The sequence below is a fragment of the Sus scrofa genome, chromosome 12 (assembly GCF_054392235.1).
Source record: "Sus scrofa isolate SSC_HxYL_T2T_F1_AM1 chromosome 12, Sscrofa_HxYL_maternal_Yorkshire_Landrace_v2.0, whole genome shotgun sequence".
NCBI lineage: Eukaryota > Metazoa > Chordata > Mammalia > Artiodactyla > Suidae > Sus > Sus scrofa.
In genome coordinates, this window is record NC_139394.1 from 52,472,629 (window position 1) to 52,497,697 (window position 25,069).

At 60.7% G+C, this 25,069-nt stretch overlaps 3 protein-coding genes, 1 long non-coding RNA gene and 2 other non-coding genes across 11 annotated transcripts in view; 2 read left to right on the forward strand and 4 right to left on the reverse strand.

Annotated features, from left to right (window-relative positions):
• Positions 1 to 979: 979 nt before the first annotated feature.
• Positions 980 to 3,614, reverse strand: LOC146398310 (uncharacterized). The gene is made up of 4 exons (XM_084983012.1): positions 3,519 to 3,614; positions 3,200 to 3,308; positions 1,955 to 2,817; positions 980 to 1,232 (listed from the first exon to the last, which is right to left on the reverse strand). The coding sequence occupies exons 1-3, from the start codon at positions 3,612 to 3,614 to the stop codon at positions 2,141 to 2,143; spliced, it is 882 nt and encodes a 293-aa protein (XP_084839138.1). The 3' UTR covers positions 980 to 1,232; positions 1,955 to 2,140.
• MIR132 (microRNA mir-132) lies at positions 2,198 to 2,275 on the reverse strand. The gene has a single exon (NR_128416.1). It is a non-coding gene; the product is annotated as a microRNA mir-132 (primary transcript).
• MIR212 (microRNA mir-212) lies at positions 2,627 to 2,708 on the reverse strand. The gene has a single exon (NR_128427.1). It is a non-coding gene; the product is annotated as a microRNA mir-212 (primary transcript).
• A 3,837-nt stretch (positions 3,615 to 7,451) lies between the features above and the next one.
• HIC1 (HIC ZBTB transcriptional repressor 1) lies at positions 7,452 to 12,115 on the forward strand. 2 transcript variants are annotated; one of them, XM_005669112.4, is made up of 2 exons: positions 7,452 to 7,592; positions 9,047 to 12,115. In XM_005669112.4, exon 2 carries the CDS (start codon positions 9,067 to 9,069, stop codon positions 11,209 to 11,211), a length of 2,145 nt encoding a protein of 714 aa, XP_005669169.2. In that variant the 5' UTR covers positions 7,452 to 7,592; positions 9,047 to 9,066; the 3' UTR covers positions 11,212 to 12,115. The 2 variants fall into 2 exon arrangements, with proteins under 2 accessions (XP_005669169.2, XP_003131872.2); XM_003131824.5 differs by lacking the exon at positions 7,452 to 7,592 and adding an exon at positions 8,444 to 8,711.
• A 163-nt stretch (positions 12,116 to 12,278) lies between these two features.
• SMG6 (SMG6 nonsense mediated mRNA decay factor) overlaps positions 12,279 to 25,069 on the reverse strand; it is a 214,180-nt gene continuing 201,389 nt past the window's right edge. For all 5 annotated transcript variants that reach the window (XR_014821495.1, XM_021067586.2, XM_021067587.2 and 2 more), the window contains exons 16-19: positions 20,640 to 20,793; positions 17,524 to 17,735; positions 17,147 to 17,228; positions 12,279 to 14,072 (exon numbers count right to left, since the gene is read on the reverse strand). Coding sequence is in view for 4 of the 5 variants with exons in the window: in XM_021067586.2 (XP_020923245.1) it covers positions 13,942 to 14,072; positions 17,147 to 17,228; positions 17,524 to 17,735; positions 20,640 to 20,793 (579 nt within the window). In the remaining variant the exon portion in view is untranslated. The remainder of the gene's footprint in view (positions 14,073 to 17,146; positions 17,229 to 17,523; positions 17,736 to 20,639; positions 20,794 to 25,069) is intronic.
• On the forward strand, positions 16,301 to 24,752 carry LOC146398311 (uncharacterized). Its single transcript, XR_014821699.1, has 2 exons — positions 16,301 to 22,133; positions 23,717 to 24,752. It is a non-coding gene; the product is annotated as an uncharacterized LOC146398311 (long non-coding RNA).

Here is a 25,069-nt window from a genome sequence, read left to right on the forward strand (position 1 = left end):
CATTTATTGAGTGCTAACTATGCCAGACGTGCTAAGCAGAAGCTTTAAAGTTACCTAGTTTAATCTCACAACTTCTTGAGGTAGATACTATTATTAATCTAATTCTACAACTGAGCAAACAGGAACAGAGAGGCTAAGTAACTTACCCAAAGTTGAATTCAGATCCAAGAACTCAAAATTCTGGACCCTTACTAGACATGGTTTTCTCTGCTGCTTCATAGAAGATGAGCAGAGGGCCACCATTCATTACCGCTGAACTACTTGTCCTGGGTGGGCCTCACTTTTCTAATCCATAAAATAGGTTAGCAGTGTGATGCCCTAAATGATTCCCAAGATATTGAAAAAGTCTTAACGTTGTACAGTCAGTCCTCTGCCCCCTGACCCCCACGACAACCTTCTCCAGATGGGTTCAAACTGCCAAACACTTTGTCACTTCTTTTCAAAACATCCCTACCATTTCTCTTTTCTACCTCTCACTCCACCTTAGTTCCTAAAGCTCCTCGGAGAGAGAATCCCTTAGCAAAGAACCCTCAACAGCCCCAGTTCCTGAGCTTCTGCTCAGAGAGATGTGCCCCCTTCTCCTGTTTCCATTCTTTTTTTTTTTTTTTTTTTTTTTTTTTTGTCTTTTTGCTATTTCTTGGGCCGCTCTCGCGGCATATGGAGGTTCCCAGGCTAGGGGTCCAATCGGAGCTGTAGCCACCGGCCTACGCCAGAGCCACAGCAACGCGGGATCCGAGCCGCGTCTGCAACCTACACCACAGCTCACGGCAACGCCGGATCGTTAACCCACTGAGCAAGGACAGGGACCGAACCCGCAACCTCATGGTTCCTAGTCGGATTCGTTAACCACTGCGCCACAACGGGAACTCCTCCTGTTTCCATTCTAAGTGCCCAGAGCTGGGGTCTCCCCAGTACCACCCTCCACCCCCTTACTAGGACATAGTAGCCTAAGAGAATACGTAAGAACAAAATAGCATTCTGCAGTTTTCAAAGGTTTTTACTTACATGATCTTATCTCATCTTCACAACAGGCCTGCTGAAAAGAAGGGATTCTCGTCTCATTTTACAGAAGGCTCAGAGACAACATGGCCTCCTAATAACCAGCTGATGATGAAGCCAGGTTGGACCTCTGCTTCGCAGGGCAGTACTCCCACCTTCACAGACTACAGTCCGCCCACAGATGTCCACTGGATTCCAGAATCAAGTGCATTTTAATCTAAGACCTCGGTGTCCTTGGGTAGGAGAAAGACAATGTGGGCGTTGATCAGCTGGGAAACCAGCAACAACTGCTTTAGAAGTAGTTCTGAGAAGGAGGGCGTATGGGAAGTAAAGAAAAATTGGATTAAATGGGTGGCAGGGCTGGGTGGTATTAACAATTCCCAACACTGTCCAGGGACCTAATATCCAGTAGTCAGCCCCTGCAGTGGGTAATGATGGTGACAGGTGACAGAGAACGTTTTTGAAGAAGTCATTGCTTATTCTTCACAGGAACAACAGGACTTCAGCCTCTCTGATATTTACTCTTTCTCTTAGGGCTAATTTGAGACACTGTGTCTAACTGGAATTCAGTACCTAGAAATAGATTGAGATGAGGACCGTGATAGTTCAGACAGTGGTTTAGGGACAGATTAACTTTACAATCCCATTGACTTCCTGAGGGTTGGGGACCCTTCTTATCCTTCAAGCCTCAGAGGGAGAAAGAGAGGGAAGAGGAGTGAGAGGAGGCTGTGCTTCCATCAGGAAATGGGTTCAAGGGTTACCCTCTGCCTACTCAGCTAGGGGTTCCTGGAAGAATAAGGTCCCGGCGCATTTAGGTAAACTCCACCGTCTACCCTCTTCGGTCCCCAGGAAGCAAACATTTTCCCAGGTCCCAGCAGCCTCCCTCCCACGAGGATATAAAAAGAACCCAAATCCCAGGACTACCCCTTCTCTCGCCATCCCTTGGCTGCAGTACCTCGGCTGGGAGGACCGGACGGTCACTGAGGCGGACAGGCAGGCATTCTCTGCAGACTGTTCTTGCTTCTTTGCTTCAGTGGACGCCCGGCAGTCAGACCCGGGAGTAGACCGCCTCCCTGCACCGAACCTCCCGCCACCCCCGCAGGCACATCGGCTCTCGACTCGCCGCCTCCGCTTCCTCCTGCTAGGCATCTCCCCCATCCCGGGCTGGCGGCGTGCTGCGCGGCGCGGCGCGTGGGCGTGCTGCGGGGCGACCATGGCTGTAGACTGTTACCTCCGGTTCCCACAGTAACAATCGAAAGCCACGGTTGCCCTGGAGACGCGGGGGCGGGGCGCGCGCTGCTGACGGCACCAGGGCGGCAGCTCTAGTCAGGCTGACGTCAGGACCGCGGGGTGGGGGTGGGGGTGGGGGGCGGCGGCGCGGGCAGGGGGCTGCGTGCTCGGCAGGGACTGGGCGCTGGCTCCTGGGGCTGTGCGATGTGCCTGTGGGCAGCCCGCCCCTCAGCAGCCCCTGGGGACAGGGGACGGGATGGCCCATTGTAGGTGCCGGCCTTGGATCAGCACCGCGGACAGCGGCGGCGCGGGTAGCAAGCGCGGGGCTGAGGGACCCTGGGGGACTGATGGGCCGGGGGCGCGGCTGGTGGCCGGGTCCGCGGTCCTGGGGCGGGGCCAGGCGTCGGTGGCCGTGACTGGAGACTGTTACTGAGGGCGGCCCGGGCAGTAAGCAGTCTAGAGCCAAGGTGCCGGCGCGCTGCCCGGGCGTGGTGGCTCCATCTCCCGCAGCTGGGGGCGCCACTGCTCTTCCTCCCCCGCGTTTCCAGGCCTCTTTCCGCCCCAGAGCTCGCGGACAGGCACGCGGCTCTTGACGTCAAAACCCTGTGACGTCAAGGATGTCCCTGTGGAGAGGCACTTCCGGCGGCGGCGGGGGTGGGTGGATGGAGGTCGATGGGGGTGGGGCGGGGCTGTCCGGCCAAGACCCCGCCCCCGCCTGGTCCTGAGAGGACAGCTCCTAGCGCACAGAGGCGGGAAGTCGGGGGCGCAGAGGGACCAGCCCGACGGGGCGCGGCGGGGGCGCCCACGCTGAATGAGGGGAAGGGGGTCGGGAGAGAGCTGTGGCCGGGCAGGGGGCAGGTGGGCGTCTGTTCTTCGCCGGCGCCCTAGCTCAGCAGACCCGGGCCAGCGAGGCTGAGTCACCGCGCTGCGGGGTGGGGAGGAGGGGGCGCGTCTCCTGGAGCGCCAGCACCTTCGTCCCACTTTCCTGGGAGGATGGCGCAGGAGCTCCCAGGAAAAGCCGCGGGGTCTCTGAGGTCCGTCCTCTGTTCGATGCTCCTCCGAAGTGGCTGCGTCTCCATCTGGGCTCAGGCAGGTGCTGCTCAGGGTTCTGTGTACGCCTCTGGCTCTGGCTCCAGCAGCTGCTAAGGGACCCACGTCCCCTCCACCTTGTCCCCAACCCCACCCGTAGGGGCCCTCCAACCTTCAGCCTGCCGGTCTCCTCCTTGCCCTCCAGTCTATGTCCGTGCATCGGTCCATCTGTCGCCCGTCGGTCGATCAGTCCCACTTACCTGTCGGCTGTGTTGCGCCCGCGCCCGCTCGCCTCCCGCAGCCAGGCTGGCGCGGCGGCTTTTATAGGCGCGCGTAGTACTCGTGCGGCGGCTCATTCATGCGGCCGCGGCTCCTACACACTGACGCGTTGCCGACGTCAGCAGGGAATTTAGGAAACGGGAAGAGGGGCTATTTATAGTGGCGAGGCGGGGGGGTGGGGGTGGGGACCGAGGCGACGGTGAGCTGGGAGGGAGAGGAGGGAGCGCGGAAGCAGGAACCGGGTGGGGGAGCCCGCGCCCCCCGTAGCGGTCTATAAGGGGTTAACTTTCCGGAACTGCGGGCTGGGGGCCGGCGGGGGAACTCTGCGGGGAGGGGGGATTGTTTATTCGCTCTGGGACACTTGAGGGCGCAACCCCACCCCCGCCTGGCCTTCCAAGGTCCTCATCCAGTAGCCCCTATTCCCACTCCTCAGTTCCTGGACTCGACGGCCCTGTGACGTCACAAGATAACCCTCAGCGGCCTTATACGCCGCAAGCCCACTGCGGAGTGGTCATCGGGGAGGGGGGAGCAAGAGAGGAAACTGGACCTTCAGAGGGGCCTAGGGCAGCATTTAGTTCCTCAAAGTCGGGGACATGAGGAAGAGGAGCCCATGGGTCTGGAAGACTGTAGAAGGAGGCTGAACCTGGAAGGAAAGGCCCAGTGTGGGTCCAGGTACCAGAAAGGATCTGGAGACCCAAGGGAAGGCAGAAAAGTTGAGAGGGTGGCTTGGACTCCCCAGAAAAGAGCAAGCGGGTCCTCTGTGGGGGATTTGGGGAAAAGGTGGCAGGAGAAAGGGGAGACTGGAAGAGGAAGCCTCAGCAGGTGGAGGAGAGGAAAGCTGGTCCACAGGGCCAGTCTCAGAGCCTGGCGTGCAGCAAACTGCGTTTAGGATCCATTTGTGGACTGATAGACAGTGGCAGAACTCATATGGGGGTGATAATGAGCAAGGAGACCAAGGGCTCAGCAGCTTAGCAGAGAAGAGTCTCCAGGGGGTACCAGGGCAGAGACCACTTGCCGGAGGAGTTCCTGAAGGTTAGAGTTCCCGTCGTGGCTCAGCAGTTAACGAACACGACTAGCATCCATGAGGACTCAGGTTCAATCCCTGGCCTTGCTCAGTGGGTTAAGGATCATGCGTTGCTGTGAGCTGTGGTGTAGGCTGCAAACACGGCTTGGGTACTGAGTTTCTGTGACTGTGGTGTAGGCCAGCAGTTACAGTTGTGATTTGACCCTTAGCTTGGGAACCTCCATATGCCACGGGTGAGACCCTAAAAAGACCAAAAAAAAAAAAAAAAAAGTTCCCAGAGGTCAGAATTGGCAGCAAGAGCCCATGCCGTGGGGGGGGCGGGCATCGTTCTGGACAAGAGCCAGGGAAAAGAATGATCCTGGCCCAGCCTAGCTCCATCAATTGAGCAATTGAAGAAAGTTTTAAACGGGGAAGGGGAGTGCGTTCAGAGAAAGGAGCTAGATCAGGGTGGGGGGTGGGTGGGAAGGGTCCAACACCAGGCCAGGGCAGTGGCAATAGGGAGGGAAGGAAAGGTCAAGAAGTGTGAAGTCCACAGGAGGGCAGCTAGGCTGGGGCAGTTCTGATGTAAAGACAGCTTGAGGGGAGGGGCTGGGGCAGTGAATTAACCCGGGGAATAGGAATCTGGGAACTGTTGAAGAAAATAGCTTTGGGCACAGGGGACCCTGGGGTGGGGCCTCAGTGGACAGACTCCACTAAACAAGAGAGGGGGTTGAGTGGACCCTCGCAGGGCTAGGATCTGGCCCCATCAGGGAGATAAAAGATTACAGCAGAAATGGGATCAAAGAGGTCCTGCATACCCTTTGGGGTCTAGCCTCCTAGAATTCCATTTTTCACTTCCATCCTTTGTCCAGCTGCTTCTCTTCTCCAGTAATGCCTTCCTGCTGGGGAGAGAACTTCTATTCATCCACAGAAGCCCAGATCTAAGAGCACTTCTCAGGCACCTTCCTGCCTCCCAGCAGTTCTCCATACACTTTCCACCTCAGTGCATAGCACATCCCTCCGGCAAAATGTCTAGGTCCGGAGTTCCCATTGTGGCTCATCCGAAACGAATTTGACTAGTATCCTTGAGGACGCAGGTTCCATCCCTGGCCTCACTCAGTGGGTTAAGGATCTGGTGTTGCTGTGAGCTGTGGTGTAGGCTGGCAGCTACCGCTCCAGTTGGAACCCTAGCCTGGGAAGCTCCGTATGCCGCGGGTGGGGCCCTAAAAAGACAAAAAAAAAAAAAGAGAGAGATGTCGAGGTCCATCTCCCGTAGAAGCTGACAGCTCCGGAGCCCATTTTCATTCCTGGAAACTCATACTTCCTTAGGACCCCGGAGCAGGGTTGTGGGGGAGTCGGAGCAGAGGACTGGGATAAGATAGACCCAGAACAAGGAGTGGAAACAGGGTGAGGGCAGACTCAGGAAGCAGTGGGGGTCAAAATAACCTTTGGGGACCAGGAGCCGCCGCCTGGTCCCAAGGCCATGTAGTTGCCTGTATAGGAAAGGGAGCCTCTGGGGGGCGCCCGAGACCTTGGTGTCTGTCTGGGACTGCGAGCGACCGCGCGGGCGGCTCTTCAATGAATGACTCAGCCACTACCTCTGGCGGGGGCGTGGGGGCGGAGGGCAGCGCGGGGGTGCGGCGAGCGCCGTCCCCACCGCCCAGCGGTCCTGCACGGTTGCTAAGCTCTCCAAGGCCTCGGAGAGACGCGATCTGGGCGAACCTCATCGGTTACTATGGTAACTCTGCGCCCCATCTTCTCGTGCGCCGCGGCTGAGGGAGGCACAGCCAATCAAAAGCTGCAGGCTTTCTCGGAACCCACTCCCACCCTCCACGTGTGGGCGGGGGTCAGGAGGTGCGGGGAGGAGGCGGAGCGTGGGTTGAGGAGATCCACTCAGCCACGCAGGCGTTGGCTTCAGGCCTGGCGTGATGGCGGGGCGGCGCGGTACACTTCCGGAGTAGCTGTGCCACTGCCCGCTCACCAGTGCAGGGGTCCCCTCCCTCCTAGAAGGGGCGTCACCTGCAGGAAATGGGCCTTCACTTGGGGGTGCAGGACCCTGCGGGGGATCCTGGGCTCCAGGCCCTGCTGTAAGACCGTTGCGCGTACCTCAAAAATGGCTCGCACAGGGTATCTGGGAGCTTAGGTCTCTTCTGCGGGACCACCCAAGAGGCTCTGTCCAGCCGTTCCCCTGTCACACATCCTGGGGTCCCTCCAGAGATATGCAAGTTCAGCGTGCACTGTTTGGGTACCACTTCTGCCCAGGTCACAGAGGGCTCTACATGGCAGCCCCCTGAGTATGCCAGAAAGCCGGGACTTCGTAAGGGGGCAGGTGTGTATGCAAACATGAGCGCCTTCGAGTGTCAATGCCTAGAGAGGATCTGGGTGCAGATGGGTTTATTCTGTGCATACCATACCCACAGGGTTGAGTGAGGGAGGGTGTGTTGAGGGGGTGGGTGGGTACAAACGGACAGTCCCACCCAGGAATATCTAGGGGGTACCCTACTATCTTGTCTATCTTTTTCTTCCTTAGGATTTTCGGAACCTCTCTTACACCATCTACTTTCACCAGAGTCTCCTCCTTGTGGGCAAGACTTCTCTGAATTGGGGCAATTTGAGAATTTAGAAATATGTACATGGGATCATTCAGCTCAAAATCCCGAGGCTTGTGGGGCTCGCAGGTCCGAGGCTTGGGTCTCCAGATGGGCACATCTGGGAGGCTGAACCTGCGAACAGCCCCCCCCCGCCCCCGCCTCCGCCAGCCCTGCATCTGCGATCCTCCAGCCCAGGTGCGCAGGAGGGAGGTCGCGGCTGTGCCGCGCCAAGTCTCGCCGCGAGGTGGCGCCATAGCTGCAGCGGCGCCTGCCGGCCCGGGCCGCTCCAGATAAGAGTGTGCGGAAAGAGCAGCGGGGCTGAGACGCGACCAGGACGCGGGGAGGACGGACCAGCAGGACAGACCGACCGGGGGCCCGGAGGGCGGAGGGCAGCGCAGCGCAGCCACGTCCCCCCTGGATCCGCCGGCAGCCGGGCCCGGGGCTTCCGACATGCCCCCCAGGTGGGTCCTCGGGCTGGGGACCGGGAGGGACAGGGGACCCGGACACGCCCGGTCCTCGCGCGCTGGCCGCCTCGGGCGCATCCTCCGGCGCGGGCGCCCCAACGCGGCTGGCGTTCAGGGCTCCGGGTGTCGCTCCTAGAGAACTCAGGACCGCCGGGACGCTACTCTGCGCCGGGTTCATGGCGGGGTCAGCGGCCCGGGCCCGGCTCTGCCCGCACATGGGTTGCAGAGGCGAGGGGAAGGGAAGGGGAGCTGGCGGGCGGGGCTGGCAGGGGCGCTGCCCTGGCACAGCGCGGCGCCTGGCAGCGGGGCGGGTGGGGCGCCGGCAAGGAGCTGCCACCGCCGCCGGGAGGGAAGCCCGGCTGGGCTGCGGCCTCAGGTAACGGGCCGCGAGGCCCTGCGGGCCAGGCGGGGAGAAGGGTCGGGCGGGCAGCGGACGGCCGGGGAGTTCTGGGCTCGGTTCAGGCCCGGCAGCGCCTGGCTCTGCCGAAATTGGGGGCCGAGAGGAAAAGCTGCGACCGAGGCACGGGGCCTGGCGCGCTCCTCCCGGCCAGCCCGAAGTTGGGAAACTTTTCCCCAAGTTTGGGGCGGCGGAGTTCCCGTGGAGAAGGGGCCGAGGGGAGCTGCGGAGGGAGGCGCCGGGCCGGCGAATGCAGAGAGGAGGCCGAGGCCAGGGCCGGGACGCGGGTGGGGCGCAGCCAGGGTCAGGGCCGCAGCCGGCTGTGCGCCGTGCCCGCCCGGGGCGCTGCCCCCTCCCTCCCCTGGGAGCTGCGTGGCTCCCCCCTCCCCCCCACCTGCTTCCTGCCTCAGCCTCCTGCCCCGATATAACGCCCTCCCCGCGCCGGGCCGGCCTTCGTGCTCTGCCCGCCACGGCAGCCGCTGCCTCCGCTCCCCGCGCGCCGGCCGCCGCCCGGGGCCCAACGGAGAGGGCCTGACAGCCCCCGGCCAGGGCGGCGCCACGACGGGCACCGCGCTCCCCTCCTACGGACCACTTCCCCAACTGGGGCAACTTCTCCCGAGGCGGGAGGCGCTTTTTTACGCGGCTCCCTTATATCCCACTTGGGCAAACTTCTCGGCCTTGAATGACTTTTCCTGAAGCGGACATTTTCCTCAAATCGGGTAACTGTTTCCCAAAGGGTGACTTCGCACCAACAGCTTTCTCCTCAGAAGCCCCCAGAACCCAGGCCGTGCGCCTGGCGGCATCCGGGCCCGGGGGCGCAGGCCAGCCTGGCCTCTTCTCCACCAGCCAGTCTCGACTCCTTCTCCTGGTCCGGGCCGGCCGGCCCAGGCTCCCACTCCCAGAGGCCGCGGATCCTCCGCCAGCGCCCAGGCCGCGGTGCTCGATGCCCCTGCCCAGCTGAGGGGAAGGGGAAGTGGAGGGGAGAAGCGCCGGGCTGGGTGCAGGCGGCGAGGGCTGGCTGCGGCTCTGACCCGGCCGGTGTGTGTCCCTGCAGGAGATTGTGCTGGGCAGACGATGCTGGACACGATGGAGGCTCCCGGCCACTCGAGGCAGCTGCTGCTGCAGCTCAACAACCAGCGCACCAAGGGCTTCTTGTGCGACGTGATCATCGTGGTGCAGAACGCCCTCTTCCGCGCGCACAAGAATGTGCTGGCGGCCAGCAGCGCCTACCTCAAGTCCCTGGTGGTGCATGACAACCTGCTCAACCTGGATCATGACATGGTGAGCCCGGCCGTGTTCCGCCTGGTGCTGGACTTCATCTACACCGGCCGTCTGGCTGACGGCGCAGAGGCCGCGGCGGCGGCGGCGGTGGCTCCGGGGGCCGAGCCGAGCCTGGGCGCCGTGCTGGCCGCCGCCAGCTACCTGCAAATCCCCGACCTCGTGGCGCTGTGCAAGAAGCGCCTCAAGCGCCACGGCAAGTACTGCCACCTGCGGGGCGGCGGCGGCGGCGGCGGCGGCTACGCGCCCTACGGGAGGCCGGGCCGGGGCCTGCGGGCCGCCACGCCCGTCATCCAGACCTGCTACTCGTCCCCGGCCGGGCCTCCGCCGCCGCCCACCGCCGAGCCGCCGTCGGGCCCCGAGGCCGCGGTGAACACGCACTGCGCCGAGCTGTACGCCTCGGGCCCCGGCCCGGCCGCCGCGCTGTGCGCCCCCGAGCGCCGCTGCTCCCCGCTCTGTGGCCTGGACCTGTCCAAGAAAAGCCCGCCGGGCTCCGCGCCCCCCGAGCGGCCGCCGGGCGAGCGCGAACTGCCCCCGCGCCCAGACAGCCCTCCCAGCGCCGGCCCCGCAGCCTACAAGGAGCCGCCGCTCGCCCTTCCACCGCTGCCGCCGCTGCCCTTCCAGAAGCTGGAGGAGGCCGGACCGCCTCCGGACCCGTTCCGCGGCAGTGGCAGCCCGGGACCCGAGCCCCCCGGCCGCCCCGACGGGCCCAGCCTCCTCTATCGCTGGATGAAGCACGAGCCAGGCCTGGGCAGCTACGGCGACGACCTGGGCCGCGAGCGCGGCTCCCCCAGCGAGCGTTGCGAGGAGCGCGGCGGGGACCCGGCCGCCTCGCCCGGGGGGCCCCCGCTCGGCCTGGCGCCGCCGCCGCGTTACCCCGGCAGCCTGGACGGGCCTGGCGCAGGCGGCGACGGCGACGACTACAAGAGCAGCAGCGAGGAGACGGGCAGCAGCGAGGACCCGAGCCCGCCCGCGGGCCACCTCGAGGGCTACCCGTGCCCGCACCTGGCCTACGGCGAGCCCGAGAGCTTCGGTGACAACCTGTACGTGTGCATCCCTTGCGGAAAGGGCTTCCCCAGCTCGGAGCAGCTGAACGCGCACGTGGAGGCGCACGTGGAGGAGGAGGAGGCGGCGCTGTACGGCAGGGCCGAAGCGGCCGAGGTGGCTGCGGGGGCCGCCGGCCTCGGGCCCCCTTTTGGAGGCAGTGGGGACAAAGTCGCGGGGGCTCCGGGGGGCTTGGGTGAGCTGCTGCGGCCGTACCGCTGCGCGTCGTGCGACAAAAGCTACAAAGACCCGGCCACGCTACGGCAGCACGAGAAGACGCACTGGCTGACCCGGCCCTATCCGTGCACCATCTGCGGGAAGAAGTTCACGCAGCGCGGGACCATGACGCGCCACATGCGCAGCCACCTGGGCCTCAAGCCCTTCGCGTGCGACGCGTGCGGCATGCGCTTCACGCGTCAGTACCGCCTCACCGAGCACATGCGCATCCACTCCGGCGAGAAGCCCTACGAATGCCAGGTGTGCGGTGGCAAGTTCGCCCAGCAACGCAACCTCATCAGCCACATGAAAATGCACGCCGTGGGTGGCGCGGCGGGAGCGGCCGGGGCGCTGGCGGGCCTGGGGGCGCTCCCCGGCGTCCCCGGCCCCGACGGCAAGGGCAAGCTCGACTTCCCCGAGGGCGTCTTTGCGGTGGCGCGCCTCACGGCTGAACAGCTGAGCCTGAAGCAGCAGGACAAGGCGGCCGCGGCCGAGCTGCTGGCCCAGACCACGCACTTCCTGCACGACCCGAAGGTGGCGCTCGAGAGCCTCTACCCGCTCGCCAAGTTCACAGCGGAGCTGGGCCTCAGCCCCGACAAGGCGGCGGAGGTACTGAGCCAGGGCGCGCACCTGGCCGCCGGCCCCGACGGCCGGACCATCGACCGTTTCTCCCCCACCTAGAGCGCCTCTCGTCCGCCCGCCTTGTCGCCGCCGCCGCCGCCGCCGCCGCGCGGCCCGGGTCCGCGCCCCCAGGGAGCGGCGGCGGCGGCCACCAGCAGGCAGGCAGGCAGGCAGGCAGGCAGGCAGGCACCCCGCGCCCGGACGACTCTCGTAGCAGCGGCAGCGTCGCCGCAGGGGCGACGGCCACACCTCGCTGCGGCCTCACCTGGCCTCACTGCTTTGTGCCTTAGCCCGGGGTGGGGGTGGGGGGAAACCCCGGGACGGGGGTGGGATGGGGGACGGGAGATTTATATTTTTGATATCAGCTTTGACCAAAGGAGACCCCTGGCCCTTCTCCGCCTCTTCCTGTGGTTCGTTGGCCCCCTCCCTCGGCTCCGTGCTGCTCTTGGGGGGAGGGGTGTCACTGTTGGGGCGCTCCCAGCCCTACCTCCGGCCCTTGCGACTACACCCATTCTCACTGTGAATCTCCCTGCTGGGGTCGGAGCGTCGGGCAGAGCTGGGGAGCGGGGAGGGGACTGAGCCGGCCGGAGGGCCCCCCCGCCCCCGCCCCCCGCCCGCCCCGGGACTGATAATGTGAAGTTCCTCATTTTGCACAAGTGGCACTAGCCCCAGGGCCAACCCTTCCCTCCCTCTGGAGTCAGAGGGCTGAGGCGGCCCTGGCCTACCCAGTCTCCCACCACTCTCGCGGTGGTCCCTCCTCCCTTCCCTGGGGCCCCGGACCATATTTATTGCATGCGCCCCGGGTGGCCCCCCACCCCGAGCCCAGGCTGGGCTGGGCTGGAACGTGGTCTCTTTAGCTCCCTCCTCCTCGTTTGTATTATTTCCTACCTTGTACACAGGCTCTTCCAGAGCCGCTTCCATTTTCTATACTCGAACCAAACAGCAATAAAGCAGTAACCAAGGACCCCGGACCTAGCAGCTCTCTTCGCCCTGCACAAGGAGCTGGGGAAGAGGGGGGCGGCGGCACTGGGATGGGTGCAGGGGCCAGAAGCAGCGCTCTCATACAGGTGGGGAGGCTCGGACCTTCCCTCCCCAGTCCCAGAGACAGATCAGCAAGAGGTCAGGCATGTTCATAACTAAAAATTTATTAAGGAAACAAGAGCAGTGCTGCCAATGGGACAGAAAAGAGATGGGGTTCCCCCCCCCCGCCCCGCGCTCCGCCCGACCCGGTCATCAGCCCTCATCCAGGGGAGAGGATCTCAAAGGAGAAGCTGGGAAGCCTGTATCCCAAAGAGCCCCCAGTCTTCTGAGGCCCTGGGGGACTTACACTCCCCCCAAGTCAGTCACTGGCCTCGGCTCTCCTGCACAGTTCCCCCTCCTTCTGGCGTAATCTTGGGCTTCAGGGAGAGCACAGCCTTGCTTCCAGCCTCTGCATGGACAGAGAGGAGGCTCTGGGGCAGTCCCCCACTGGTCCCATCGAAATTTACTCTGGGCTCCTCCTCCAAACGCTAACCTCCCCGAAGTTCCCCTCATCCCTGTCCCTGGGTCGAGAGAACGCATTCCCAGTAGGAAGGAGGCTTTGAACACAGGTGCCAGCTAAGGAGGCAACCCCCAAAACTCCAAGGCCAAAGGGCCCCTCCCTGTGTCCGGTCGTCCTAGGGCAAAGCTAGAAACGGTGCAAACTCCAGGCTAAGCGATGCTCTTCCCAGGCACTGGCCCACTCCACCCTCAGGCTGGACTGGACCAGCCTGAAGGTTTCTCAGAGCACAGAGGCCTGGGGAAGATGGTCAAGGGCAGGGAGGCTTTACTAGGCTCCTGCCACAGGTCTCGCAGGAGGAGGACTGAGAGAGAGAAGCCCCATGGAAAGGAACTGAGGGGCCTGGAGGCTGAGGGGTCAAGGAGAAAGGAGGCCGAGGGGGATGGATGACTGAGGAGGGAGAGCGGGAGGGCGAATCGAGAAGAGTCTGAGGACGGTTTGCGAAGGGGGAACGAGAGCAAAAGGAAGGCCGGTGAGGGGAAAGGGAGCAGGGAAAGGCCACCCAGGAAGCATGGGCTTGAGAGCAGATGTCCCCGCCCTGCAGACCCAGGACCCACTGAGGGGAACACAAGAAGCTAAGTACAATGGGCCCAGACTGGCGAGGGCAGGGAGAGGAGCAGCAGGAAGCAGGATGGGTGTGTGGGCTGGGGGTGAGGTGGGTAGGAGACGTGGGGGCCGAGGGCTGCGGTTTAGGACATGGTGTTCAGAACCCAGCTGGGGTCTCGGGGGGAAATCCAGGCCTCAGGGGGAGAGACACACCCTGGGCACTACTTTTAGGGCAAGAGCAAAACCTGCTCGACACCCCCAGGACAGGGGTTCTGAAGAAGATGAGAGGGACCCATGACTTCGCCTGCATCCGATGGGAACCCTACCCCCTGCCCCACCTCCAGCTGAGAAAGCGGCCGAGTCCCGGGCTAGGAAGGCCTTCCCTCAGCCCCGGACCTGGACAGGGGGAGGGAGAGAGGCCGAGCATGGGCGGCTTCCCGGCTCACCTGCCTGCGGTTACTGCAGCTAGCCACCTCCCTGCTAAATCCGGCAGCCCAGGAGGGTCCCGGCAGCTTCCGCCCGACCCTTGGGAGGGGCTCTGTGAGGAGCAGCTCCCCCACAGCACGGCCACGGCGTGGGTTGGAAGAGGATGGTTTATTGTCTGGGTGGATTGGTGGCTCAGGCACGTGGGCATCTTCTGTGCTACACTGGGCGCCTGGTGGCCTCTCAGGAATGGTTCCGTAGGGGCGGGCCCCACTGCAGCCCCCTCAGCCCACCTGGGCCCACGTGAGGAAGGCCGGGATGTCCCGCACAGGCACATTCCTGGTCAGCGCTTTCACACGCAGGTTCCGGTCATCGGTCAACAGCACCACCTCCCGCAGCAGCCGGATTGGCTCCTCTGTTGGCAGAGAGAGCAGAGGGACTTCACCGAGGGCAGAGGCAGCGGCCCTGGCGCCCTCTGCCCTCCTGGAGGGAAAGCGGTCCTGGGGCCTCGAGGCCAGCCATTTTCTGGCCCTGCCGCAGGTCCTTTCCCTCGGCCCCGCCATGGCCGGCCTTCTGCTCTGGGCCCCCGCCTCCAGCACAGGCCCCTGCCGCCTCACGCCCTGAGAGCCGTCCGACCCCCCCAGCCTCTGCGGACCCCTCTCCTCAGGACTCGGAGCCGAGGGAGGCGCAGCAGCCCTCCTGACCGCATGGCCAGTCCCGGACTCACAATGCTCTTCTCCTGCCCCCGCCCCCGCCCCCGCGGCCAGCAGGTCGACGCCTTAGGTATTCAGAGGTAGAAGATTCAAGACACAGTGTATCCAGGCGCCCAGGGTGTGAGGAGAGGCATCAGCACAGGGAGCTCTGAGGAGAGGGCGAGGGTCCTGGCAGAGCCCAGCCAAGGCGGCTCTGACGCTAGCGCCCAAAGATGCCCTGGATTGCATAAAAGTAACCCAGGTCTCTGGTAAAAATTAGCTCCAAAGTTCAGAAAAAGGAAAGGCAAAGTCGCATCATCCTCCCTGGCCTCTCCCTCACGTAGTCGCTCTGTGTTGTCGCCCAGGGTGGGGCCGTGTATGTTTCCACATCTCCTTATGCGCATTTACAGGTTTATATACTTGTTATATAAGCTTTTCCCCGCTATACCATTACAATCATGCTGGCTGTACGTCATTCGAAATTTAAAGATCTTTCTTTCTCTATGAGCACAAACAGATAGCCTTCGTTCTATTTAGATGACTTTTTTTTTAGCAGGATGTCTTTCCCCACCTCTTTCCCCCTGATTCTCGAACCTTTTAATAAGGTATTGGGGAGAATTTAAAAACTGGGGCCAAATATGCACACAAGCGACATCCCCACCCCCTGCCAGGCCCCTTGGGTGGCACGTCCGCGCCTCAGTCCCAGGTTGGGTGTTTCCTGACAGAGGCCCAGCAGCCAGTGGGGCACAGGAAATGTCCTGCGGGGCTTACTGACCGCGGCTGGGGGGGCTGGGGGGGCTGGGGGGGTTGCAAACGTCCATGTCAGACCTGAGCAGCTTCAGGCTGGCCAGCTCCAGGCGATGAAGCTGAGAACTGGAGGAGTTCAGAGGAAGAGGGAGAGGCTTGCGGGGTCGAGGTGGTGAGAGAAGGGCCGAGGCGGAAGGAGGGTGTGGTGGGAGGTGCGGGGCGAGGGCGGCGGGCAGAGGAGATGCTCTGAGAGCGCTCGGCCGCCCCGTGGGGTGGGGGGTGCTGTGCGGACCGTGTGGGCTCCCACTGGCCGCCGGAGTCTCTGCAGCCCCACTGATCCTACCCTGGGACTCAGACCAGCCGAGTCCCAGGCCTTAGGTCAGCCAACCAAGGCCCGGCACTGCTGGCAGGGGTCTGCAGGGGTTTCTGTGGATACTTGGAGACATTTTTAACAATAAACATCCTCTGTTTTGACACTGGTAACTTCACTTTGTTAGAAACCAGAGACTGTCATCTTGTCAGGCCCCATCCGCCATAATCCACATGATTTTAAAATTCAACATCGTTTACACATAAACATTTGGTGATGGTTTCTCTGTGAATCTGACAAGTTAATCTGCTAAGAATTCACACTGACAAATGGGGTTTGATTACACCAGCCGTTGCTGATGTAATTCTGATAGGGGCGGTCCCCAGGATGGCAATGGGTTCCCGTAGGCTGTTTGGGGTGAAGTGGGGGTGGGGTGGGTGGGGAGACGCGTAAGGCCAAAGCCAAAATGTGTCTCTGCTAAGAAAGAACAGCTCTGGGTCTGGGTGGGGCCACGGCAGTATCTGAACCATACTTCCCAACAAGGCCTCCTGCAATCCTGCCTCCTCCTCCTCCTCAGAAGGTGCCCCTCTAGGAAGCGGCCTGGGAGCAGAGCCCAACCTCCTCGGCTGCGCTCAGCCGGGACTCCCTTTTACCACTCGGATGCTCCGGAGGGCCAGTACATGCAAGCCATGTGGGCTCACGACAGCCTCAGGTACAGAGACTTGGGCAGCAGTGAGGGGCTGCACGGAAGTGGGGGGGCGGAGGGCTGGGCCGAAGACAATCCCCAGGCCAACCTGGAAGCCAGGGCTAGGGAGATGAGCAGAGACAGGAGACGGGCGACAACAAGGAAGAGCAAATGCCAAGAGGCTCCATATCCATAGACAGAGGCCAAATGGTGGGAATTATCAGCTCTGCCGATGACGCTGAGCTAGGAGGTCCTAGGAGTTCCTTCCCAAAGAAGCAGCGTCAGCATCCTGGGAGCCAGGGGCAGAAAACACCCAAGCCTGGCTGCTTCTGAGGGGCCGAGGGGCTGCCTCTGAGGAGAGACAGTTCTGGGTTGAGGGTGAGGTGCTCGAGCACCTGGAAGAGAGCCTCTGGCCCCAACATGGGATTCTGCTCATCAAGAGGGTCTTGAAACCTGGGCCGAGGGCTCAGGTTGCAAGCTCTCACCTGCTTCCAAAGTGCTAGGTCACACAATCAGAGTCAGGAAGGCAAGGCCCGCTGCTAGCTGGGGAGGGGCTTCCACTCTAGTCCTGATACAGGGCAAACATTCACAGATGAACCGAGGGGGTGAGCATGGCCAAGAACGGGGAGGTGGGCCCCAGAGACCACTGGGGACTGTCCTCAGGGCGGCAGAGGGCTGGGCTCAGGAGACGATGGCCAGAATAAGCTACACTGAATCATAAAGACATTCTTGCTGTCAGAGAGCTCACTGAGGACCCAAGAAAGGAAATGGATGCACGCGGAGTGGGAAAGCTCGCTGCCCAGAGCCCAGCTTCCTGGGCTAGGCCCATCCCTGGTTGGCTGAGGGTCCGCCTGGGGCTGGGGGAGCTGTGACAGGGAGGTCTGCCTTCCAGGAGGGAGGAAACGGGGCTGGCCTCGGGCTTGTTACAGGGCCGGATTCTTGATTCCTTAAGCTTCCCAGGCCAGAGTCAGTGGAAGGAAACTCCCCAGGGCTGAGGACACCAGGTCGGGGTGGGGAGGGGAACGGATGGTCCCGGGGCAGAGGCGAAGCTGTACCTTTGTTGGTGGGCATGAAGTCCTTAGCCTTGTCTTTGCAGTAGTGGAGGCAGCAGGAGAGGATCAAGTCATCGTTGTTACCCTGGAGGAAGACAGGACAGGTGCCACTGGGCAGGAGGGGGCGCTGTGGCAGGAGGCACTGGTATATTCTGCCTCTGGGGTCCTGGGGAAGGCCGCATCCCAGTGTCCCTCCCATTCATGCCCTGGCCCTGCTTGGCCAGGTTCAACTGTGCCAAGGGTGATCTGAGACCCTCATGGGTCTCAGTGGTGGCTACCGCCTCGGCTCTCAAGTTACTGGCCTTCCTTTAGCCCCTCCCTCCCGGAGACCCTGTTCTGAGGGCTGGCTACAGGTGCTCCCTCTTTGCTGTGGGTCTCACCAGCTGGCCAGTGATGTCTTCACTGCGGAAGGCGATGGATTCAAGTTCATTGCCACGGCTGGTCAAGGCCCGCAGGCAAGAGTCCCGGCTCTCAAATCGCCGCTCGAGGAACTCAATGGACTTCCGGGCCTTTTCCTGTACCACACGGGCATAGCCCCCAGCGCGGTGGTCTGTCTCCTGCCCCTTGGCCAGGCCGTCCAGCTCATTGATCACTGACAAGACACAGTCCCACAAGGAATCCGCCTTAGCAATCATGGCTTCGTCACCTCAGCCTCGCCTTCCCAGCCAGCCCCTCCCCGGACCACAGAGGCCATCCTGCCCCACGGGAGTCTTCCAGGGAGACTGAGGGACCTCGGGGGGCAAGAAGTGTCCCAGACTTTGCACGGCATCCTATCCTCTTTCTGCTTCTTCCCCTGGGCCTCGTCCCCCTCCTGGGAGGAACTTAGAGGGATTTTTCTGGAGCTGCTGTGTTCAGAGGAAGACACCTGGCCCCTCTCAGCTACAGGACCAAATTGAGAGGGTCCCTCCGGACAGGCAAGGGTATGTAGCGGCTAGCGGGAAGGAGGCACTCTCCCTCATCCGCGAGGGCCCCCAACCACAGCGGTCCAGGAGAGGCGCCGTTCTAGGCCTGACCCCGGCAGATGCAGAAGCTCACCAGGTGGGGAGCAGCGGTTGCAGCCTCACTTGCAAGGATCCTGCTAGTCCCCTAAACCATACCCTTGGCACATCCACCTCCTCTGATGCTGCACGTGTGTGTGTGTGTCTGCCTGCCTATGTGTCTGGGACACGGCTTCATTTTCTGGTGAAGATTCTTTCCAAAATTCCAGCCAAAAGCCTGAGGTCAAGTGGGAAATATGCACTCCTTGGGGGCTCCGGGAGAGTTTGGGGTCTGAGGCCTCTCCTCGGTGCAGTGATTCATGGCTCACAGAGTCGGCATGAGCATGCTGTTCCATGGTGAGCCTGGCACTCACTGTCTGGGTATTCAGAGACACTTTCTGGAAAGGGCCCTTGTGGGAACACACACACACACACACACACACACACACACACACACACACACACACACACACACACAAAACCATGCTTTCAGCAACCTGAGGCTGCACTATCCACGCAATGTATGGCTGAGGCTGGGGAGTAGTGGTGGATGGGTGTATGGCACAGCAAACAGAACATCAAACATGAAAAACTGGTATTCTATCCCAAAATCTGCTTTCCTGCTTCCAAACTAAACAGGCTTCAAAGGGGAAGCTTGTTTGTGCTTCTGCACCAGGCGGGGCTTCTTGGTGCTGGGGTCAGGCCTAAGGAGCACGGAGCAGGTTAAAGAGCAGAAGAACCAAGCAGGGAAGGCTGTCAGCTTAACCCTTAATGCTCTAGGCACGGGGCAGGAGTCCACCGAGGGCTCCTCACTCAGCAGGAGGCCCTGCTACAGGCCCTGAGAGTCAGGTCCTGCCCAGCTGAGGACGGTTCGAAGAGGCTGGCCTGGATGCCGTGACAGGCCTGGCATCTCCCAGCCCCTGGGGGTTGGTCTATTTATTCAGCAGGGTCTTCTCCTCTGGGTTTGCTCACATTGCTCCCTCCCCACTGAATCTGGCCTTCCCCCCTCAACCATAAGCTCTTCAAGTCAAGAGCTGCAGCTCTGCCTTTCACTGGGTCCCTTGGGAACGAGGAGATCGAGCACACAGCAAGGGCACAATCAGTGCTGGGGACCAAGAACTGTGCCGGCCTGGGTGGCGTGTGAGGTTCCTCTCAAGACTTAGGGGGCTCCTGAGATGTCAGCAACCTCTCTGCTGTACCATTTCCTCACCATCTAGCATTAAGGGACCAATCCACTTTCTTTCCCCTGAGAATCTCCGGGTAGGCGAGCACAGGGAGAGCTGCCCAACCCCGGGAGCCGGAAAGGGCAGAGGGAGAGCGGCCACCACCCGACAGTCTCACTCTGCCTTGGGGAGACAGGCTGCTCTACTTCTGAAGAACAGAAAGCCTTCCCTTGGGTCTCAGGGCCTGGGTTTAGGAGGTTCTGGCCAGGCCACATGGGGAGGGGGAAGGAAGACAGGGAGGGCGGAGGCGGGCCGAGGGCTGCTTCAGTGCCAACATTCTCAGGTGGTGCTAACGTGTTTCCCACAACCCCCCAGGGCTCTATAGCCTCTGCAGGGCGGATGTTTCCTGCCCTTTGTTTCCACCCTCATCTGGCACTAAGACACTGGGGACTGGGAGGGAAGGCCCAGTGGAACATCTTGGCATGGATGTCAGAGGTGGCTTGGCAGGCAGACTGCCAGTCTGGCAGCTTTTCCAGAGGACAGGGTTCCCAAATGTGCTCCAAGTGGCTGCTGAGAACGGGAAGTGGAAAAGCCTGGGCTTCCAATCACCTCCTCGACCCTCTCCCTCCACAGGACAGCTCTTGGCAATATTAGCTCTATCAGTTATCTCCTGAGACTGACCCACCACAGGGCTCCAAGAACCAGGGGTGCCTTACACAGTCCCCTGGGCTCTTCTGGCCTGAGGGGGGGAAGCAAGCTAGCTGGGTCCCGAGATGCTGACCCTGTACCAGCACCAATGACCAGACAGTGGTAAGGGCCCAAGTGGCAGCAATCCACAGGCATGAGCCAAGGGCTTGCTCTGGAGGGTTTCCATCGGCCTTAGGGTGACACTGGCCAGAAGAATGCTACCTCGAACCAACAGAATGATCATGAAAAGCTACAAGACAATCAGACCAAAGGCATCTAACCACTTCAAAATCCTCCCAGCCTCCCTGCCAGACCACCCAGCAGCACTGCCGTTATCTGCCAGGGCTGAGTGTTTACCAATAACGGGAACCAGCTTTGCTGTTTTACTGCAAGCTTTATAAGGATAAAAACAAGGGCTGGGCTCATGCAGCCTCTGGTTGCTGGGACACAGGAGTCCATTTGCTCAAGCAGTTTAAGCCATGGATCAGCCATAATAATTTGAACTGCTTTGATTATTAAACAATTTTCCTTGCCCCACGCATTCCCTACTTCCCTGCAAATCCTGTCTTACACACACAGCGGGGTTCTGCTGGCCTGGCCCCCGGGCTGTGGGGCACGTGTGCAGAAGGGGCTGCTGCGCACGTGCAGGGCTGCTTGGGCCTGACTCACCGATGAGGGGCACCACCAGGATGTACTTCCTGCTCTCCAGCAGCCGGGCCAGGCTGGCCAGGTGGTCAATGAAGCCGTTGGTGTCTGGCACAAGGAACAACGGTCTGATCTCGAGCTCCATCTGCCTCATCTGACTCTGGTCCTCCAGGACAGCCTACAGGGACACAGAATGGTGAGTGAGCCAGTGAGTGAGCAGGCAAGCGGTGGGCGCGCCAGCGCCCTGACTCCGCGGTGTGTCAGCATCCTGCCGCGGCTGCCGAACCTCTTCCCCCTCCAGAGGGGCAGCCGGGACAGGCCCAAGGGCTGGGCGAAGCCCTGCAACAAAAATCAACACTAACCAAAAGGCTCGGGGGAACGGGGTGTGACCACAACCCTGCGTGGGACTGAGAAAGGACCCTGATGGTAGTAAAAACAACGGGTCTCTGAATCTAAGACCTCAGGCTAAAAATCGACAAAGGAGAGTTAGGTTCCCTGGGTACGAAAGCAGCTAAACATGTTATCTACACAGCAAATATGGGGGCACTTGTCAATCCAGACACTTTATACACATACATATAACCCAAATGGAATCCGTTATTTCAACTTACTTCACGGTGTAGCTGAAGGAAACAAACAAAGAGAGGATAAAGAGAAGAAAGAAAGATAGAAAGGAAACAAACTCCGAGTCCATACAAAAGAAGTGACCCTGACACCTGATCATCAACACCAAAGTGCCCCCCGTAAGTCCCCTTCGGTGGCCGAGTCCATCCACATGGTGCGATGGATTAGACCCAATGCACAGATCTGCAAAGGAACCACCCAGACTGGTGAGAGTCGCCACCATCCCCTCGAGCAGCACGGGGTCCCCTAAGCAGCGGCCTTCTGGGTTCTATCCCTGCTCCTCTGCCATGATCTACAATCTACATACTCTTATTTACCTGGTGTTTTTCTTTAAATTAACTTAAGTCAATTTACTTCTGTGGAACAGCAAATAATATCTGCGGCATCAGGCGTCTGACAGCCTAGGCCTGTGTTAACCAGCGCAAGATGAATTTCCACAGCAAAGTCTGCGGGTCCCCCATGCAGCACTAAAAACCCGCCTCACATAGCAGCTCTGGTGTCCTGGGCACCCCACCTCAGAAGGCACACGGCCTAGTGCTTGTTAGTCTTATGGATGCTCTCGTCTTTCAGGGAAGCTCCATGTCCATCTGGGAAAGCCCGAATCTCTGACAGGGCCTGGTGTGGCCGCGGCCCTCTCAGACAGGCCGTGGGTACGTCTGTCACTAGAGAACATGGCTACTCTTGTGCTGCTTCCTCTGCTGGGGACCATGGCCAAGAAGCAAACTGACTCGTGGGCATCTGCCCAGACAGCGTGCTCCCTGTACACAGAGCCTAAGAGGCTGGGCAAGCAGGTCCCAGCCCTGTCCTGCCCTCTCCTGGCTTCCTGCCACACATCAGCTTGCAGGGACACAGACGCCAGCACAGAGGAGGGAGCAGATGTGCGTGCCAACTGAGGTGGGTCCCACAGGCTGGGCCCTGGCCACTAACAGTCAGTGAGGAAGGTGCTCAGGTTTCACTGGCAATGACAGTAAAACTGAAAGGGCATGCCTTTGAAAGCTGGGGGTGGCTCCTCTGTGACCTGCTGGGGACCTCTCCCTATGAGTAAGTCGTTGCTGCCACTGCCACCGCAGCTGGTGGAAGGCACACGACGCTGGCAGGCACGAGAAACGCGGCTGAGGGGCTCAGGGGCCTAAAGTCTCCCCGCTGTTCCCACCTCCTCAGGGGAAAGCACCGCTGCCGTGGCCACGCTCCCAGGGGAGGGGGTCACTGGTCCTTCCAGGGGGCTGCCAGCTAGAAGGTGACACATGTTCCACTGAACTCAGCTTGGGTATTTTCTAAAAACTGACTTTGAATTGAGATGTAGTGACACTGAACCCTGGGACGGCGTGGGCATCTGAGCACAGGAAACAGCCCCACTCAGGGCAGTGGGCCCTCCGTTGCTCCTCAGCACGCCCATCGCTCATCTCCCAGGTCTTAAGGTTCTCCAGCCAGCCCTTCCGCTGCCAGGCACGGGTTTTTATTTTTTTTTGTTTTTCGTCTTTTTAGGGCCGCACCCGCGGCATATGGAGGTTCCCAAGCTAGGGGTCGAATCGGACTGAGTGAGGCCAGGGATCAAACCTGCAACCTCACGGTTTCTGGTCGGATTCGTTAACCACTGAGCCATGATGGGAACTCCAGGGACGTTTTGCTCAGCATCAGAGGCCCCCCCAAACCTCTTTCTGGGGAGGAGGGGCAGGACGGGCACTGTCGCCAGCCGGGGAGCTTGGGGGGGCACCGGCCCACAAAGACCTCCTTTGCATCTCAGTTTCCTGCCTCCAGGAATGACCCTCCAGCGCTGAGGCCAGGTCTGAGCAAGCGGAACTGGCTGCCCCTTTCACCCTGTGGGAAGAGTGAGCTCCTAAGACCTACAGTACTTTCCTTCCGTAAATGCTGGCAGTGGGCAGGAGGGTCTTTGGGCCACGTGGCCAAGGGAGGCTGGGGGCTGCGCCTACTTGGGTGTTCTGACGACAGGACGGAAGAAAAATCTAGGTGCAAGGTTCAGGGAGGCACTAACGGTCTGAGTCCTCTGAGTTGTGGCTCAGGGCCAGGAAGGTGAACAGAGGCCACGGCCTCTTAGGGAGGTGGCAGCCTTGTTGGTTCTCCAGGGGTGGGTGGGGTCAAGCTGGATGAGGGTGGTCAGAGCTGTGCTGCCACCATCCGGTCCCAGGGACACCCGCAGACAACTTCCCTTAACCTGGCTCTGCCCAGTGAGTCACCACACAACTGCTTCCTGTTCCCCACATGCCCTCCGGGAGTCTCAGGAGATTAAATGAGGTTGTTCCCCCTTCTCTTGGGGTACCGGTAGGCCTCTGGGGGGGGTCACCCCTGGCTCATGAGACGGGCCCAGTCCCCTTAAAAGGATGGCAGACGAGGAAGGACTGGGCGTCCGCAGGCCCTTGTCTGTGGGTGTCTGTGTTTCCGGCCCTCTCTGAGTGGTGCTGTGTGTGTGTGTGTGCGCGTGTGTGTGTGTTTAGCACTTGCCCTCCCAACTTTTCCAGATTTTACCCGTCAGATTCCTGGCAGCTGTGCACGGCGCCTGTGCCGGCCGTCACGTCCCACTCTGATCTCTGGGTCGCACGGTGAGAGAAGGACACAGGATGCGCAGGGAGTGAAAAAGTGATGTCGGCGGGGAGAGTGCCAAGTCCCCCTCGCAGCCATGGGACGCTTGGGGAGAAGGGGAAGCATGCTGCTGTGGAGTTCAGAGGCCGGTAGTGAGATTTATTTTTGTTTGTATGAGCAAAAGGCTGCAGAAGCCTCTGGTGGGGGTGAGGGGGGGGGCGCAACTGGAATGCTGTGATTCAGACGGACTGGCCCTGGCCTGGAGTCCAGTGTGCTGACCCGGAAGGAGAGCTCCATTGGAACCCTTCTCACTGCAGCTAAGGCTGGGCCACAGTGGTCCTTGGACAGTGAGCTGGGAGTCCTAGGAGAGGACGGACGCGTTGCGTCAGACCAGTGGCAATAAGGACCATAACGTCACTGAGTGTGGAAGAGGAGAAGACGACCTTAATCCTGCTTCTGCACGGCGCCAGGTCACCCGCTTCCTCTCAAGTCTGGAGGCTTCCTTGAGCAAGCTGGTGGGGAACTGGGAGAGAGACTCCGCAGTAACATCTGACGAGGATGCTAACAGGCCTGGGTCCCCAGGAAGGGCTCTTTCGCAGAGCAAGTTCCTTCCTGCAGATGGCGGGGATGATGTGGGGATGCTGACCCTTTTGGAAATTGAGACACTGAGAATTACAAACGAAGGTAATGCAATTAGCTCACACAGGAGTGGGGCAACTTATGAAGAACTTGGATCCCAAAACAGAGCCAGGTCAAAAGAAGGCCTTCTAAGGTCTTCCTTCTGCTTAAGGCACCACAGGAGTAGCTGCTTCCTTCCCTCTGCGGGGTGAGGGAGTCATTTATCCACAGGCCTCTCCGGCCAGAGCAATGTCTGAGCCAGAAACGAGAAGTCTGGGAACAGCAAATTTCCACACTCACCTTGCATGTCAAAGCATCTAGCCAGGTGCCCGATACACATATTAGAAACTTAACAAATGTCAGTGTCCTTTCTTCCTGCCCGGCTCCATTTTTCATCTATATTTCCAAGAGGGTAAACGTCTAGGGAAAGCACCAGGGAACAGAGCTGGAGATGGACAGGGGTGAGGCACAGACTGTTGGTTTATATCACAAGACTCACGGTATTCTTTTTTTTTGCTTTTTAAGGTCACACTCTTGGCATATGGAGGTGCCCAGGCTAGGGGTTGAATCGGAGCTACAGCTGTTGGCTTACACCACAGCCACAGCCACACCAGATCCAAGCTGTGTCTGTGACCTACACCACAGCTCACGGCAATGTCATATCCTTAACCCAC

Coding starts and splice junctions, on each gene's coding strand:
- HIC1 (XM_003131824.5), top strand. CDS start 8,675: ATGACTTTTCCTGAAGCGGACATTTTCCTCAAATCGG. Junction 8,712..9,046: donor GGACATTTTCCTCAAATCGG/GTAACTGTTTCC, acceptor GTGTCCCTGCAG/GAGATTGTGCTGGGCAGACG.
- LOC146398310 (XM_084983012.1), bottom strand. CDS start 3,614: ATGAGCCGCCGCACGAGTACTACGCGCGCCTATAAAAGCCGCCGCGCC. Junction 3,309..3,518: donor GGGCGCAACACAGCCGACAG/GTAAGTGGGACT, acceptor GCCTGAGCCCAG/ATGGAGACGCAGCCACTTCG. Junction 2,818..3,199: donor CCCAGGAAAGTGGGACGAAG/GTGCTGGCGCTC, acceptor TTTGACGTCAAG/AGCCGCGTGCCTGTCCGCGA.